Source organism: Heloderma suspectum, chromosome 5, assembly GCF_057233095.1.
Source record: "Heloderma suspectum isolate Gila_16-S chromosome 5, 16-S_ref, whole genome shotgun sequence".
NCBI lineage: Eukaryota > Metazoa > Chordata > Lepidosauria > Squamata > Helodermatidae > Heloderma > Heloderma suspectum.
The window spans coordinates 69,721,461-69,735,213 of record NC_139462.1 but is presented as its reverse complement, the minus strand read 5'-3'; the positions used below and the strand labels follow the sequence as shown (position 1 = coordinate 69,735,213).

At 41.0% G+C, this 13,753-nt stretch overlaps 1 protein-coding gene across 1 annotated transcript in view; it reads right to left on the bottom strand.

The window, feature by feature from the left end:
- Positions 1-13,753, bottom strand: part of RXFP1 (relaxin family peptide receptor 1) — a 48,402-nt gene that overhangs the window by 13,114 nt on the left and 21,535 nt on the right. Inside the window, exons 5-11 of the mRNA XM_084856354.1 lie at positions 12,831-12,902; positions 8,207-8,278; positions 7,734-7,805; positions 5,076-5,147; positions 3,258-3,332; positions 2,898-2,969; positions 2,572-2,643 (exon numbers count right to left, since the gene is read on the bottom strand). Coding sequence (XP_084712480.1) covers positions 2,572-2,643; positions 2,898-2,969; positions 3,258-3,332; positions 5,076-5,147; positions 7,734-7,805; positions 8,207-8,278; positions 12,831-12,902 — 507 coding nt within the window. The remainder of the gene's footprint in view (positions 1-2,571; positions 2,644-2,897; positions 2,970-3,257; positions 3,333-5,075; positions 5,148-7,733; positions 7,806-8,206; positions 8,279-12,830; positions 12,903-13,753) is intronic.

Genomic DNA, 13,753 nt, shown 5'->3' with positions numbered 1-13,753 from the left:
TAGATAGAGTGCCTGAGGAACTATGGATGGAGTTCCATAACATTGTTCAGGAGGCAGCAACTCAATCCATCCCAAAGAAAAAGAAATGCAAGAAAGCAAAGTGGCTGTCTGATGAGGCTTTACAAGTAGCTGAGGAAAGAAGGGAAGCGAAAAGCAAGGGAGAAAGGGGAAGATATATCCAACTGAATGCAGAGTTCCAGAGAATCGCAAGGAGAGACAAGAAGGCCTTCTTAAATGAACAATGCAAAGAAATCGAGGAAAACAATAGAATGGGAAAGACTAGAGATCTTTTCAAGAAAATCGGAGATCTCAAGGGAACATTTTGTGCAAAGATGGGCATGATAAAGGACAAAGAAGGCAGGGACCTAACAGAAGCAGATGAGATTAAGGAGAGGTGGAAAGAATACACAGAAGAACTATACAGGAAAGATCTGAATGTCCCTGATAGCCATGATAGTGCGGTCACTGAACTTGAGCCGGACATCCTAGAGAGTGAAGTCAAGTGGGCCTTAGGAAGCATTACTAACAACAAAGCCAGCGGAGATGACAGTATTCTAACTGAGCTACTTAAGATCCTAAAAGATGATGCTGTTAAAGTGCTGCACTCAATAGTGGCCACAAGACTGGAAAAGGTCAGTTTACATTCCAATTCCAAAGAAGGGCAATGCCAAAGAGTGTTCAAACTACCGCACAATTGTGCTCATTTCACATGCCAGCAAGGTGATGCTCAAAATCCTACAAGCTAGGCTTCAGCAGCATGTGCACTGAGAACTACCGGAAGTACAAGCTGGGTTTCGAAGAGGCAGAGGAACTAGAGATCAAATTGCCAACATTCGCTGGATCATGGAGAAAGCAAGAGAATTCCAGAAAAACATCTATTTCTGCTTCACTGACTATGCTAAAGCCTTTGATTGTGTGGATCAGAACAAACTGTGGCAAATTCTTAAAGAGATGGGAGTACCAGACCACCTTACCTGTCTCCTGAGAAACCTGTACGAGGGTCAAGAAGCAACAGTAAGAACCGGACATGGAACAACCGATTGGTTCACAATTGGGAAAGGAATACGACAAGGCTGCATATTGTCGCCCTGCTTATTTAACTTATATGCAGAGTTGAGAAACACCGGGTTGGATGAATCACAGGTCGGAATTAAGATTGCCAGGAGAATTATCAACAACCTCAGATACGCAGACAATACCACCCTAATGGCAGAAAGCGAAGAGGATCTAAAGAGCCTCTTGTTGAGGGTGAAAGTGGAGAGTGCAAAAGCTGGTTTGAAACTCAACATTTAAAAAACGAAGATCATGGCATCTGGCCCCATCACTTCCTGGCATATAGAAGGGGAAGAAATGGAAGCAGTGACAGATTTTATTTTCTTGGGCTCCAAGATCACTGCAAACGGTGACTGTAGCCATGAAATTAAAAGACGCTTGCTCCTTGAGAGGAAAGCTATGGCAAACTTAGACAGCATAGTAAGAAGCAGAGACATCACCTTGCCAACAAAGGTCCGTCTAATCAAAGCTATGGTTTTCCCAGTAGTAACATATGGCTGTGAGAGCTGGACTATAAGGAAGGCTGAGCGCCGAAGAATTGATGCTTTCGAACTGTGGTGCTGGAGAAGACTCTTACGAGTCCCCTGGACTGCAAGGAGGTCAAATCAGTCCATCCTAAAGGGAATCAACCCTGAGTGCTCATTGGAAGGACAGATACTGAAGCTGAAGCTCAAATATTTTGGCCACCAAATGCGAAGAGAAAAGTCACTGGAAAAGACCCTGATGCTGGGAAGGATTGAAGGCAAAAGGAGAAAGGGACGGCAGAGGATGAGATGGCTAGATAGCATCACCGACGCAATGAATATGAACTTCAGCACACTCCAGGAGAGAGCGGAGGAGAGGAAGGCCTGGTGTGCTATGGTCCATGGGGTCACGAAGAGTCGGACATGACTTAACGACTGAACAACAACCCCACTATGTGCCATGGTCACAATCCTTATTGCACTCCTGCAGCTACTATTTTTTTTTATAACAAAACAAATAGCTATGCAACATGTAAACACACATTTCATATATTGTGTAGTTTGGGCTCAAAGACTCAGTTCCTCTTACTTCTTTTATGAGATACAGTTTGACTCTAGCGTTGAGGTTTGGGAATTGGGTCTCATTATAATAATGACACCCAGCTCTGTCTCTCCTTTTCATCTGATGCCCAGGAGGCTATAATAGTCCTGAATTATTGCCTGGATGCAGTGAAGAACTGGATGTGGGCGAACAAACTGAGGCTCAGTCCAGACAAGATGGAGATCCTGTTGGTTGATAGACAAGGTAATCAATGATGGGGAATACAGAGTGGGCACTTAGAGAAGACAGGCACAATATGTCCAACTCTGACAGCTATGTAAGTTTGTTTGCAGCATTCACTGTATCAAAGTAAGGACTAGTGAAGCTAGTGTCAAATAAATAATAGTCTTTGTGGCACTAAATGCATTTTCTTTCAATTACATAAAATATATGCTTACAAGATGTGATTACAATAAAGTGGTTAATTTGCCCTGGGGTGAAATATTTACTTACAGTTCAGCTAATCTCTGAAGAGCAGAGAAGCTATTTTCATTTAGTGAGCTGATTTTGTTTCTCCTCAAAACACTGAAATGATAAAATATAGTTTAATGTATTTTGGGGACAGACTTCCTCTATTTGTACCCCCTACCCCATTAACAATTTCCAGTCAGGCCCTGATCCACATGCCTCCAATGGTGGAGCTTGGGATGATGGTTATATGGACTCTTTTCCACAGTGGTGCCATCTCTACAGTTCCCTCCCCAGGAAGGCCCACGCAAGTGACTTGCTAAGATCTGTAAGGCCTCTTTCTGGCTCAATAACAAATGCATCTTACTTACAGGACAGTTAAACTGCTACAGGAGATGAAAGTGTCATTTCTTAAATTGTGGATATGGTTGCCCTCGAAGTCCCTGGAGAATTAAAAAAACCCACACCAAATCAAGCATATTTCCCTACAGCAGTGATAATCTGGTAATATTCTTTTGTTGTTACCTTTTTCCCACTCCCAAAATTATTGTAGTAGATACCATATTTCAGTACAATCAAACTTCTGGCTTTTGAAGAGAGAAAATGACTGCTTTTTAAAAACTTATAATTGCCAAACGTTTTCTTGTTGAACATTTTGTGAACAAGACATGAGACACTTTTGATACAACTTAAATCTAATGTTTAACTTATGTAGGAAAATATGGACTCACAGCCAGTTTAGCCTTGGCATATGTTGACAAAGATGTTTATCAGGTAACTGGGCAAGAGAATTATTCATCAAAACTCTGGAAAAATAAAAATATTATTAGGCTGATGTTAATCGAAATATGGTTACCAGAGCCAATAAGATGTATCTGTCAGCAGCTGATCTATGTAAATTTGCTTATTTAAAAATAATGTTCTCTAATGTGAAGTTTTTCATACACATGTGATTCTCTTGTGAGGATTTTTCAAAATCCAATACCCCACATGGAAATGCAGGTAGTGCAGTTCCTTAGGGTTGTATCTGATGGGTTATATCCAATGTTAGTTTAACACAAATCCCATTCATTTCAGTGGGTCTTCTGCAAGTAGGGCTAACATTGGATACAACCTTATATGAGGAGCGTACCATTTCACTGTTGGATATATGGCTCTGACACCACTCCTTTCTTTCTTAACTAACCCTTATGAGACACACAAGCATGAAGAGAAGAGTGGAACAGTTTCATTACCGGCAGTGACTCGTACCTTCTAATGCTACATGTGTCTGTTGTGAAAGGATAATTTGAAAACCATCACTGTTTTAATAATCAGGTTAAAGCAGTTACGAGCACCACAGCATCCCTGTTATAATTGTTTTTGTTTTGATGTAGTTTAACACTTGTTTCTTCTCATGGTAGCAATGGTGTTACTTATACAGGAAGGACCAGTGACAATGACAAACTAACAAACTGATTTTGATGTTCCAAGTGGTGTACTGCTACACCTGCTCTGAAGTAAATTTACTCAACAGGAAGAGTGTAGTATCTGCATCCCAAATGGACAGTCAAGAGGCAGCAATATACCTCTTGAAATGGCATACTGCCACAACACCTGTTGAGTAATTCATTCAAGTTAGATTAAATTGGTGTTGGAATCCTTGTCCATGGCTCTCCATCTACTCAAATAGGAAGTGTAGCAGTGTGTAGCTTAAAGGACAGAGAACAGTATCCTCTGTTCCCATGGACCATCATAAGGTGCTTTGTAAAAAATCAAATACCTCTTTAATTATGAGAGCGTATCTTTTCTGTAAGAAATCCAGAAACAGAGCCCAAACTGGGGACAAAGTTCTGAACTATAGCCTTGTTGCAACAAACGTTTATACTGCAATGAGTTATTTTATGGAAGGAGTCTTCCTTTTGTAGGCAAAACCCTACTTCATCAAATGCATGAAATAGGCAGGAACACTATGTGTAAAATATGTTTGAAAATATATATTTTATTGATTTTAATCGTATAAAAACATACGAACAGTAACATATCCAACAATTCTACATTGGATCAGATTGTGTATAAAATATTCAAGGGTTAACTAGCACATTATAGGCTAACGGTTCAACAGTTTAACTTAATTTGCATTTACTGATATATCATCAAAACATGAGTGTTAAAACTCCATGGGGAACAACTGCTTTCTATAATGAGTAATTTCCATGATGAGCAACAACTCATAATCTTTATTTCGATCTGTTAATGAACGTCAATTCTAACTGTCCTCTCCGTTGGTTGGTTTTTAACTAATGACATTAAGGTCAGAAGGCTGGCCAGAAAGACTTCATTTCTGAAGATGAAAATATCCTCGGGGAGGGATTACAGTAACTGTTACAGCACCTTAAATATAATCATGGCAACTAATTCTCAGGGTTTTTGGAGAAGCTATACTGAAAGCATCTGTTATTCATACACATTATTCAACATAGTTCTTAACTTCTGTGTGTGTGTGTGTGTGTGTGTGTGTATATATATATATATATGATATTTTTAAAAAATAATTTCTTAGTACTTACAGGAGAATAAGTGAGTTGAGCCCATAAAAGGTCAGTGGAGAGATACATGTCATTGTACTGTTTTCAATTATGCTGTAAATCAGAAAAGGGTACATCTCAGACTAAAAATACTAGTATTGGAAAGCAACCTGTTTCCCTCAGTTTTTAAAGCTGTATCTAGTAAGCAACTTGTATCTATTTCAAAATATGTGATATAAATGGCTTACCATGATATTCATTTTAAGAGAATGACAACTAAGAGTGGAGTCACAGAAACATGTCTGATGTGCTAACCGCTGTATGTGCTGGTCAGTATTGTGATTTGTGAATGCAGGTACTCATGTAATTGTTAAATCATAGAGATTAGCTTTCTTCGTATCTCTGCAAGTGAGGGTTGGGGGGCAATATAGAAATACACACAGGGTCTGAGTACGAGATTAACAGTCGTATGACCATTTCAGCTTGTGGTTCTGATGGGTGCACATAGCAGCAACCACACTGAAGGTAGTTGTATGACTTGGTTCTAAGAGACTATTTTATCCCAAAATCACTCACATGTAGGAAAAAGCTGCTAGAACTGGTCTTGTGAGTAAAGGGAAGGGGTGGGGGGTTAGTAATACAGGTCCCTATTAATAATCTCAGGTTATTAAAACATCTTAACAAGTTATTCTGTTCTTATCTCAAAAGGATGTCAGAAACCATTTTTTTCCCCCAAAGAGATTTGAAGTACTTTTTTTGGGAAAAAAAAAAGAAACTTAAATGTGAACAATTTTCTTGTCAGTTTTTACAGTGACTTGATTCGCTCTTTGTCACTTCACAGAGCATCATTTTTCAAGTTGCAGTATATCCCCATATGACAATAACTCATTTGAAATGGCATAGCAGAAAAAATTATCTTCAGAATACTGACAGCTATGTCATTAACATCCTCTCCTCTGCTGTTTGCTTCTAAATCACAATTACCAGTAAAATGGATCTTCTCTTAAAATAAAAATGCTAACAAATCAATGTCAGCATTTCTAGTTACAGGTTTCTGCCCTAAACCATGCTACAAAGAGTACAGGAGCAGTCCAAGCTAGAAGCAGGAATGGGCAAGGGAGACAAATCTGTCAAAACATATCTATCCCCCAAGCCAACTGAAATGTACCTCAGATCCCTTTCTTTAAGAAACAAAATTGTGAATGAATATTTCCTCCCCTAAGGATACTTCCAGAAAATCAATGTGGATAAATTGCAACAATCTTTGTTTTTTCACCAAATTGTAATGGGTTTCTTTCTTCTTTTGCAGTGAAAGATGCCATTTTGGGCAGTGCAAAGTCTTCTCCAAAAGAGCAGTGTTTCCCAGGGGCAGTGCGGGTGCGTATGTGTGTGTAGACGCCTTTTTCACTGCAAAGCTGAAACTCCTCACACACACTTGACAAAGTGCTGGGCAAGAGATGGAGGAGAGATTGTGTTGTGCATTGTACTGCAGATTGCCTCCTTTCCAATGCAATACTATGTGTGTCTGCTAAGGAAGAAATTCCACTGAATTCAATGGCACTTACTTCCACATACTTATATAGGATTGCATCCTTAAAGTGACCACTCATAGATATTTCACAGTCTTACCAAGTATTAATCTATCCCAATAGTAACAGTCATAATGCAGCATATACTTGGAATTTGATTCAGAGTTGAAGAAGTCAATTTTATGGAGAAATTATTATTATTATTATTATTATTATTAATCTTAAGTATTTCTTGAGATTAATTAAAACATTTTTGGCATGTGGGTACATTTGGCAATGTGAGAAACTGTCATAGGGACCACCACAAAATGGCTGCCAAGGAGGCATGGCAAACAGCAAATAACCTGCCCATAAGACTGATGGGGGGGGGGTGTGTCTGAGCACACACACCTTTGGACCCACAGTTTTTAATTTAGCATCAACAGAAACCTATTTCCCAGCAATCCTGGCTGTCAATAAGAAAACTGGTTGTTTTGTTTTTAAATGGGAGGGGTAGGGCACCTTGGTGGGTGCCAAGAAAGGTGATTAGGAGTGCATTGGTGCCTGTGGGCACCATATTGCGTACCCCTGAATTAAAAAGGTCTCCCTAGAACTATTCAGGAATTCCTGAAAGGGCTTAAGTAAACACACGAGCCATGCCATGTAGCCCCACCCCCCAAAGTGCGCACATGACATTGCCCCAGCAGATGTTTTCATCTACAGTGTGAACGTCTGGAGGGGGTTTACATGTGTTGTATGAATGTCACCTCCATGACAGCTGGACCACCCTCCCCCAAGATCCTGATAAAGATAATTGTTTCCCTGCTACAATTAGGCAGCTTGGCTGCATCACGATGGGGGGGGGGGGCTAAAATATCTCTCCCCCAGCAATCTCAATGAAGATTATTGTTCCCATGCCAGACAGCAAAGAAAAGTGGGTGGGGCCTCCCAGGAGTTCTGCAGACCACACAGAGAGCAGGAGCAGCTGAGGGCCAGATGTGGGTTAAGTATATCTAATATTCTAAGGAGCTCAGAGCTGAAGATTACATTTTTACAGGTTATACACATGCAGCTCAATTCTAAGAGTAAGCATGTTTACTCTGAGGTAAGTCCATCAGAGTCAAATGGGCCACACTGCCTGGTAAAGATGCCTAAGATTGCAGCTTTAATCAGATACAAAACCAGTACATACAGCCATTCAAGTTTATGTAGATCTTCAAAGACATGGGGTTTCAAAAAGGTTATCTTGTTGTGACTCAGATATCTGAAACAAGACCAATAAAACATAGTAGGTAATAGTGTTAGAAAGTCATTGAGCAACATGTGGTCATTCATCCATTCAGTCATTTTTGGATCTGATCTTTCCATTAAGTTGTTCAGAGTGGTATTTGAAACTCTGCACTGGAACTGGGTTTCTTACAGCCATGCCTAACATTCTTGGCATATATCACACTGACTTTGTGAACATCCTTGTCTTTAGCTATGGGTTATCAGTTGACACTTCCTTGGTCTAGTTTAATTTGATGGTTTGAGACTTTCTTCAGGAATGGACAGGTGACACTTTTTGTTTATGCATGTGACAGCAAGCCCACACAATTTATTGTTAAAATTATAAGTGGGAATGTATTAAGTGTTCTAGCATAGAACTGCAAGGGATATACGTACAGTTTTGTCAGATTGTAGAGTCCTCTGAAAGCATGTCCTGACACAATGCTTATATTATTATTTTGAAGATACCTGTGAAGACAATGGCAATAGCAGATCATTAAAATCCAATGCACAATTCGAACAACAAAAATGTCTACAATTGAAATGTTACATTGTAGTTCAGTTTCTCAGGGATCCTATCAAGACTATTTTAAAAGTGTAGCCCTGGTCAGTGGTGTAGGGGTAAATTTTGAAGTCCAGGAGCACATCACAACAGTCTCCCTAGCCATGCCCCATAGCCATGCCCTCAAATTTGGGCAGCTGTGTTGATCATCTCCACCAGGAGCAGGTCTTTTATAAAGCAAATGGGTCTTAATTACCCATTCAAGACCAAGCCACTCCAAAATACTTTGCAGGTCAACAGGGAAAAATATATTGCTCTTGGGAAAATTCATTTTCCTTGAGCTACTTTGAGGATTACTGCTAAGCTCAGGGAACAGGAAGTCCAGGGGGAGTGGTAGATAGCAGCCTGCTTCTCATGGTCGCCACAGCCCACTGAGATTTATGTAATGGTTGTGGCGTGTGCTGGTAGCCATTGTGAATATTCAACCCATGGCAGACAGTTGCTGCTGCTTATCATGACATCCAAATCTGGCTCAGGGTGGGATGTTGCCCTGGTTAACAAACTACCTCCAACCCAAAACAGGCCATGGGTTAGCATCCCTGCTAATGAAAAGTGTTGGTACTGCATCCCTGTGAAAAGTGGTGCAGGTAAGCCTGGACCTTGGGGCCAAAGTCCAGAACACAGCCCTTCCTGCTCCCAAATGACCTCCCAGACAGCAAAAGGTGTGGAAGGAGAGCCGGAGCTTGCAAACGCAAACTCCAAAATCCTACAAGCTAGGCTTCAGCAGTATGTGAACCGAGAACTACTGGAAGTACAAGCTGGGTTTCAAAGAGGCAGGGGAACTAGAGATCAAATCGCCAACATTCTCTGGGTCATGGAGAAAGCAAGAGAATTCCAGAAAAGTGTCTATTTCTGCTTCAATGACCACGCTAAAGCCTTTGATTGTGTGGATCACAACAAACTGTGGCAAATTCTTAAAGAGATGGGAGTACCAGACCACCTTACCTGTCTCCTGAGAAACCTGTACGAGGGTCAAGAAGCAACAGTAAGAACCGGACATGGAACAACTGATTGGTTCAAAATTGGGAAAGGAGTACGACAAGGCTGCATATTGTCGCCCTGCTTATTTAATTTATATGCAGAGAACATCATGAGAAATGCCAGGTTGGATGAATCACAGGTTGGAATTAAGATTGCTGGGAGAATTATCAACAACCTCAGATACGCAGACGATACCACTCTAATGGCAGAAAGCGAAGAGGATCTAAAGAGCCTCTTGTTGAGGGTGAAAGTGGAGAGTGCAAAAGCTGGTTTGAAACTCAACATTAAAAAAACGAAGATCATGGCATCTGGCCCCATCACTTCCTGGCATATAGAAGGGGAAGAAATGGAAGCAGTGACAGATTTTATTTTCTTGGGCTCCAAGATCACCACAGACGGTGATTGTAGCTATGAAATTAAAAGACGCTTGCTCCTTGGGAGGAAAGCTATGGCAAACCTAGACAGCATAGTGAGAAGCAGAGACATCACCTTGCCGACAAAGGTCCGTCTAATCAAAGCTATGGTTTTCCCAGTAGTAACGTATGGCTGTGAGAGCTGGACTATAACGAAGGCTGAGCACTGAAGAATTGATGCTTTCGAACTGTGGTGCTGGAGAAGACTCTTACGAGTCCCCTGGACTGCAAGGAGGTCCAATCAGTCAATCCTAAAGGAAATCGACCCTGACTGCTCATTAGAAGGACAGATAATGAAGCTGAAGCTCAAATATTTTGGCCACCTAATGCGAAGAGAAAACTCTCTGGAAAAGACCCTGATGCTGGGAAAGACTGAAGGCAAAAGGAGAAGGGGACGGCAGAGGATGAGATGGCTAGATAGCATCACCGATGCAATGAATATGAACTTGAGCACACTCCGGGAGAGAGCGCAGGACAGGAAGGCCTGGTGTGCTATGGTCCATGGGGTCATGAAGAGTCAGACATGACTTAACAACTGAACAACAACAATGATGGTGCTATGATTTAAGTGAGTTTAAAGTGCAAACTGCACATGTTCAGAGGTTTGATTGTTTGTTTGTTTGTTTACCAGGGTTTGCAAACAAGTTTGGGTTATTATTGTTTCAACATATCAAGAATATAGAAGGAGTTGCAAAAGCATGGAATGGTGGTTGTTGGGCATGGGGCGAAATGGTAGTGGTATGCTTCCCAACTGAAGTAATACACATGGCTGTCTAAAAGGCCCCCCCATAAGACCACCAAGGCCAGGGTCTAAAATTACTTCGCTGCATCACTGCCTGTGATCCCCGGCTCCACTACACCACTGCCTGCAATAACTAAAACACTGGAGGCTTGATAGTGAATTTCAAGAGAAAACTGAGTGGATAATCATTCTGTATCTCATATATTAGCCTGATGAAATGACTGATTCTGATTTCCTACAGAATTTGCAGTCATAACTCTACTTAAATTTGTGTCCAGAAAGGGATGAAAAATGCAAGAATGGTTAAACTATATGACATTTGGGGAAATAAAAGGGTAGCCGGACCAAGAGGACGTGCACTTTCCCCTATAGACTTCTCAATTGTCCATAACCTCATGCACATATGACTTAATTCTATCTTTCAGATAGAGCAAATTTTATCTATAAATACTGAGTGACATTTCGCTCTATACACAATTTCCAAAGGGGTAGCCCTGTTAGTCTCTTGCAGCAAAACGCTTCACTTATTGGGGGACCCTCACTGTGCTCATCATGTGTGTGTGTGTGTGTGTGTGGGGGGGAGAATGGGAGCTAGAAGACCTTCCTTCACACGTGGCTGGCGGTGAACTGAGCTGGCCCAGCTCCCACCCCAGAGTCAATCAGCTGCTCCAGGCAGTATTCTGGAGGTAGGCCTTGGAACAAAGCAGGGAGCGAACCTTTTCCCTCTGGTCTGCTCCCAGGCTCGAAATAGAGGCTTGGCCTAGGGCTTCAGCATTGCCATCACACTGCCTTCCATCCCTACCTGCTCTAGTTTTAATCCTCATTACCTTGGTATGGGCAAAGGTTAGCTTCAGGCTGACAGGGTTGGGAAGAATTTTACTCGCAATCATGATTGGACCCAGTGACGTGAAGTTTTTGCTCCCCTCCTAGCAATATTTGTTTGTTGTTAATTTCATGACCATGTATTTTTCATCAAAGCTTCTCAAGTGCAGGCACTGGAGGCATTGGACTGGACCCATTAGAGGGATACGTGGGGATGGGCTCTCTGCGCTCCATTGAGGGATTCCTGCAATGGATCTTGGAGTATCTCTTCATGGCCCGGCCCAGCTCAGGGGCTGGCATGCCTGCCACACACGCAGGTTGCAGGTATTGGTCTACACCATAGGTGAGCCTGAGATTCCTGCTACCCCATCCATGTTCTCCCCATCACAAGGGCTGGGAGGTGGTAAAAGTCAGCAGTGGGGCTGTCCAATGGTGGGATTTATGCCCTCTGCCATGCAAAACTCTGTGAGCTATAAACAATAAAAATTCTGGCCATTAAATCAATTTATTCCTGTGCAGAGGTCTTGGTACTGCACCCTCACCCTGCCCCATGCTGTGAGCACAACAACAGAGACTTGTGGTACCTTAAGACTAACACGTTTCTTAGAGCAAAAGTTTCATCACCTTATCAGATGCTCTCTTGCTCATGTGCTCTCTCTCTCTCTCTCTCTCCTTACACACAGTTAAATTTAATTCATTACCAGATATGTAAATAAGGAGTTATTTCAGAACTAGTCAAATTTAATACTAATTCATTATTAAATAAAAACGTATTTAAGTAGGGTCTTTATGAAGGAAGACTACCCATCCATATGTAGACTTTCGCTTCATCTTGCTAAGCTGACTTTCATCTCTTTGGTTATATTGCTCTATTTTAAATTGTACTTCCTTATTATACAATGGATAGTAAGATCCACATTAGGATAAGCTTACTGTAAATAAAGGAATCTGAATTAATGCTGACCATTAAAAGCTTGGGCTCCAAGCACCATAGATGAACAATACTGTCATAGACATATGAATATTTTCAGCTCATTAAGCCACCATAGAGCTTGTAGTTCTCCTAGCGGCTTTTCTACTCCAGGTCTTGAAAACTCATGCCTGTCAGTACATCTTGACAATTTCAATAAGGTTGATATGTACGTGGGACAATTAGAATCATAATCTTACAGTGCAAGCCTAGACATGTCTATGCAGAAGTAAGTCCCATTGAATTCAATGGGGCTTGCTCCCAAATAAATGGGTAGAGATTGCAACCTCAGGGTGAGTTCACACAATCAGTTCTACAGAAAACAAACACCGGATAGGGCTACTAATCTTTCAGCTGTTGGAAAATTGTTCAGCAGAAGACAGACAGCAGCAAGTCAGACATTAAGATAATCCACCCATAGTTCTAATGATCACATGAGAAATATAAGGTGTGAACTCACCCTTAGTCCCTATATTACAAAACAATGATGTTGCAATAGGTTGATATTTGAAGTTAAAACTATGTCTTACAGGTATTTAAGATCCTGATATTTTTTGAAACCATTGGCAACAAGCTTTCCCAGCAGATTCCATTGTAGAGACCTGTAATTTAAAAAAAAAAAAGATGCATAGGCAGCAGCATGCACCAAAACACTTCTAAATATAAGCAGGGCTGAACTTAGTTCCATTTTAATGATACCAAGTTATACAGTTGATAGGCATTTCTGTTAATTAAGCTATCCCACAGAGGTTGATTTTGTTGTTCATTCAATATTAATGTAAGCCACCGTGGGAACAGAAATGCTAAAGGATGAGATCCAAGTGATTAAAATAAATAAATGTATATATACATAAATGTTCAAGTGTGTTCTTGTGCACTGTTTGTTCTACACCTGTTTTTTCAACAGCAACAGTTCCAGCAATGTCCAGAAGCTATCAGTTGCGCTCTGCCTGATGGGGAAAGAGAAGGGAAAAGGGGACTAGTTGCTCATCTTTTCCCCTTTTGCTGTTCTGCTGATGTCAGCTTATTTCATTTGTAAAGCAAGAATGGTCCTCCGAGGACAGTTCACTACCAAACACAACAGGTTAAGGGCATGCTATTCTATGCATGTTTAGACAGAAAAAAGTCCTACAAGTCCCAGCATGCTGGGACTTGTAGGACTTTTTTTGGTCTAAACATGCATAAGATTGCACCAAAAATCAGTCACACTAAGACTGATCTAGAAAGAGAACATTTACATCCTGTTCTTGTAATGCTTGTTTATGTACGTCTTTAGCCACCTCTCCTTTTCCTACCCCTGCTTTACTAAATACAAAAATAAGTGCTGAGCACTGACATGTGCAAGGGCTTGAAATATACTGAAGAATGTCACCTTTTCAGACCCTAAAGTGTGAATTAATTAATTTTAAGAGCTTCCTGTAATTAGCTAGTGTGACATACACAACTAGTAACC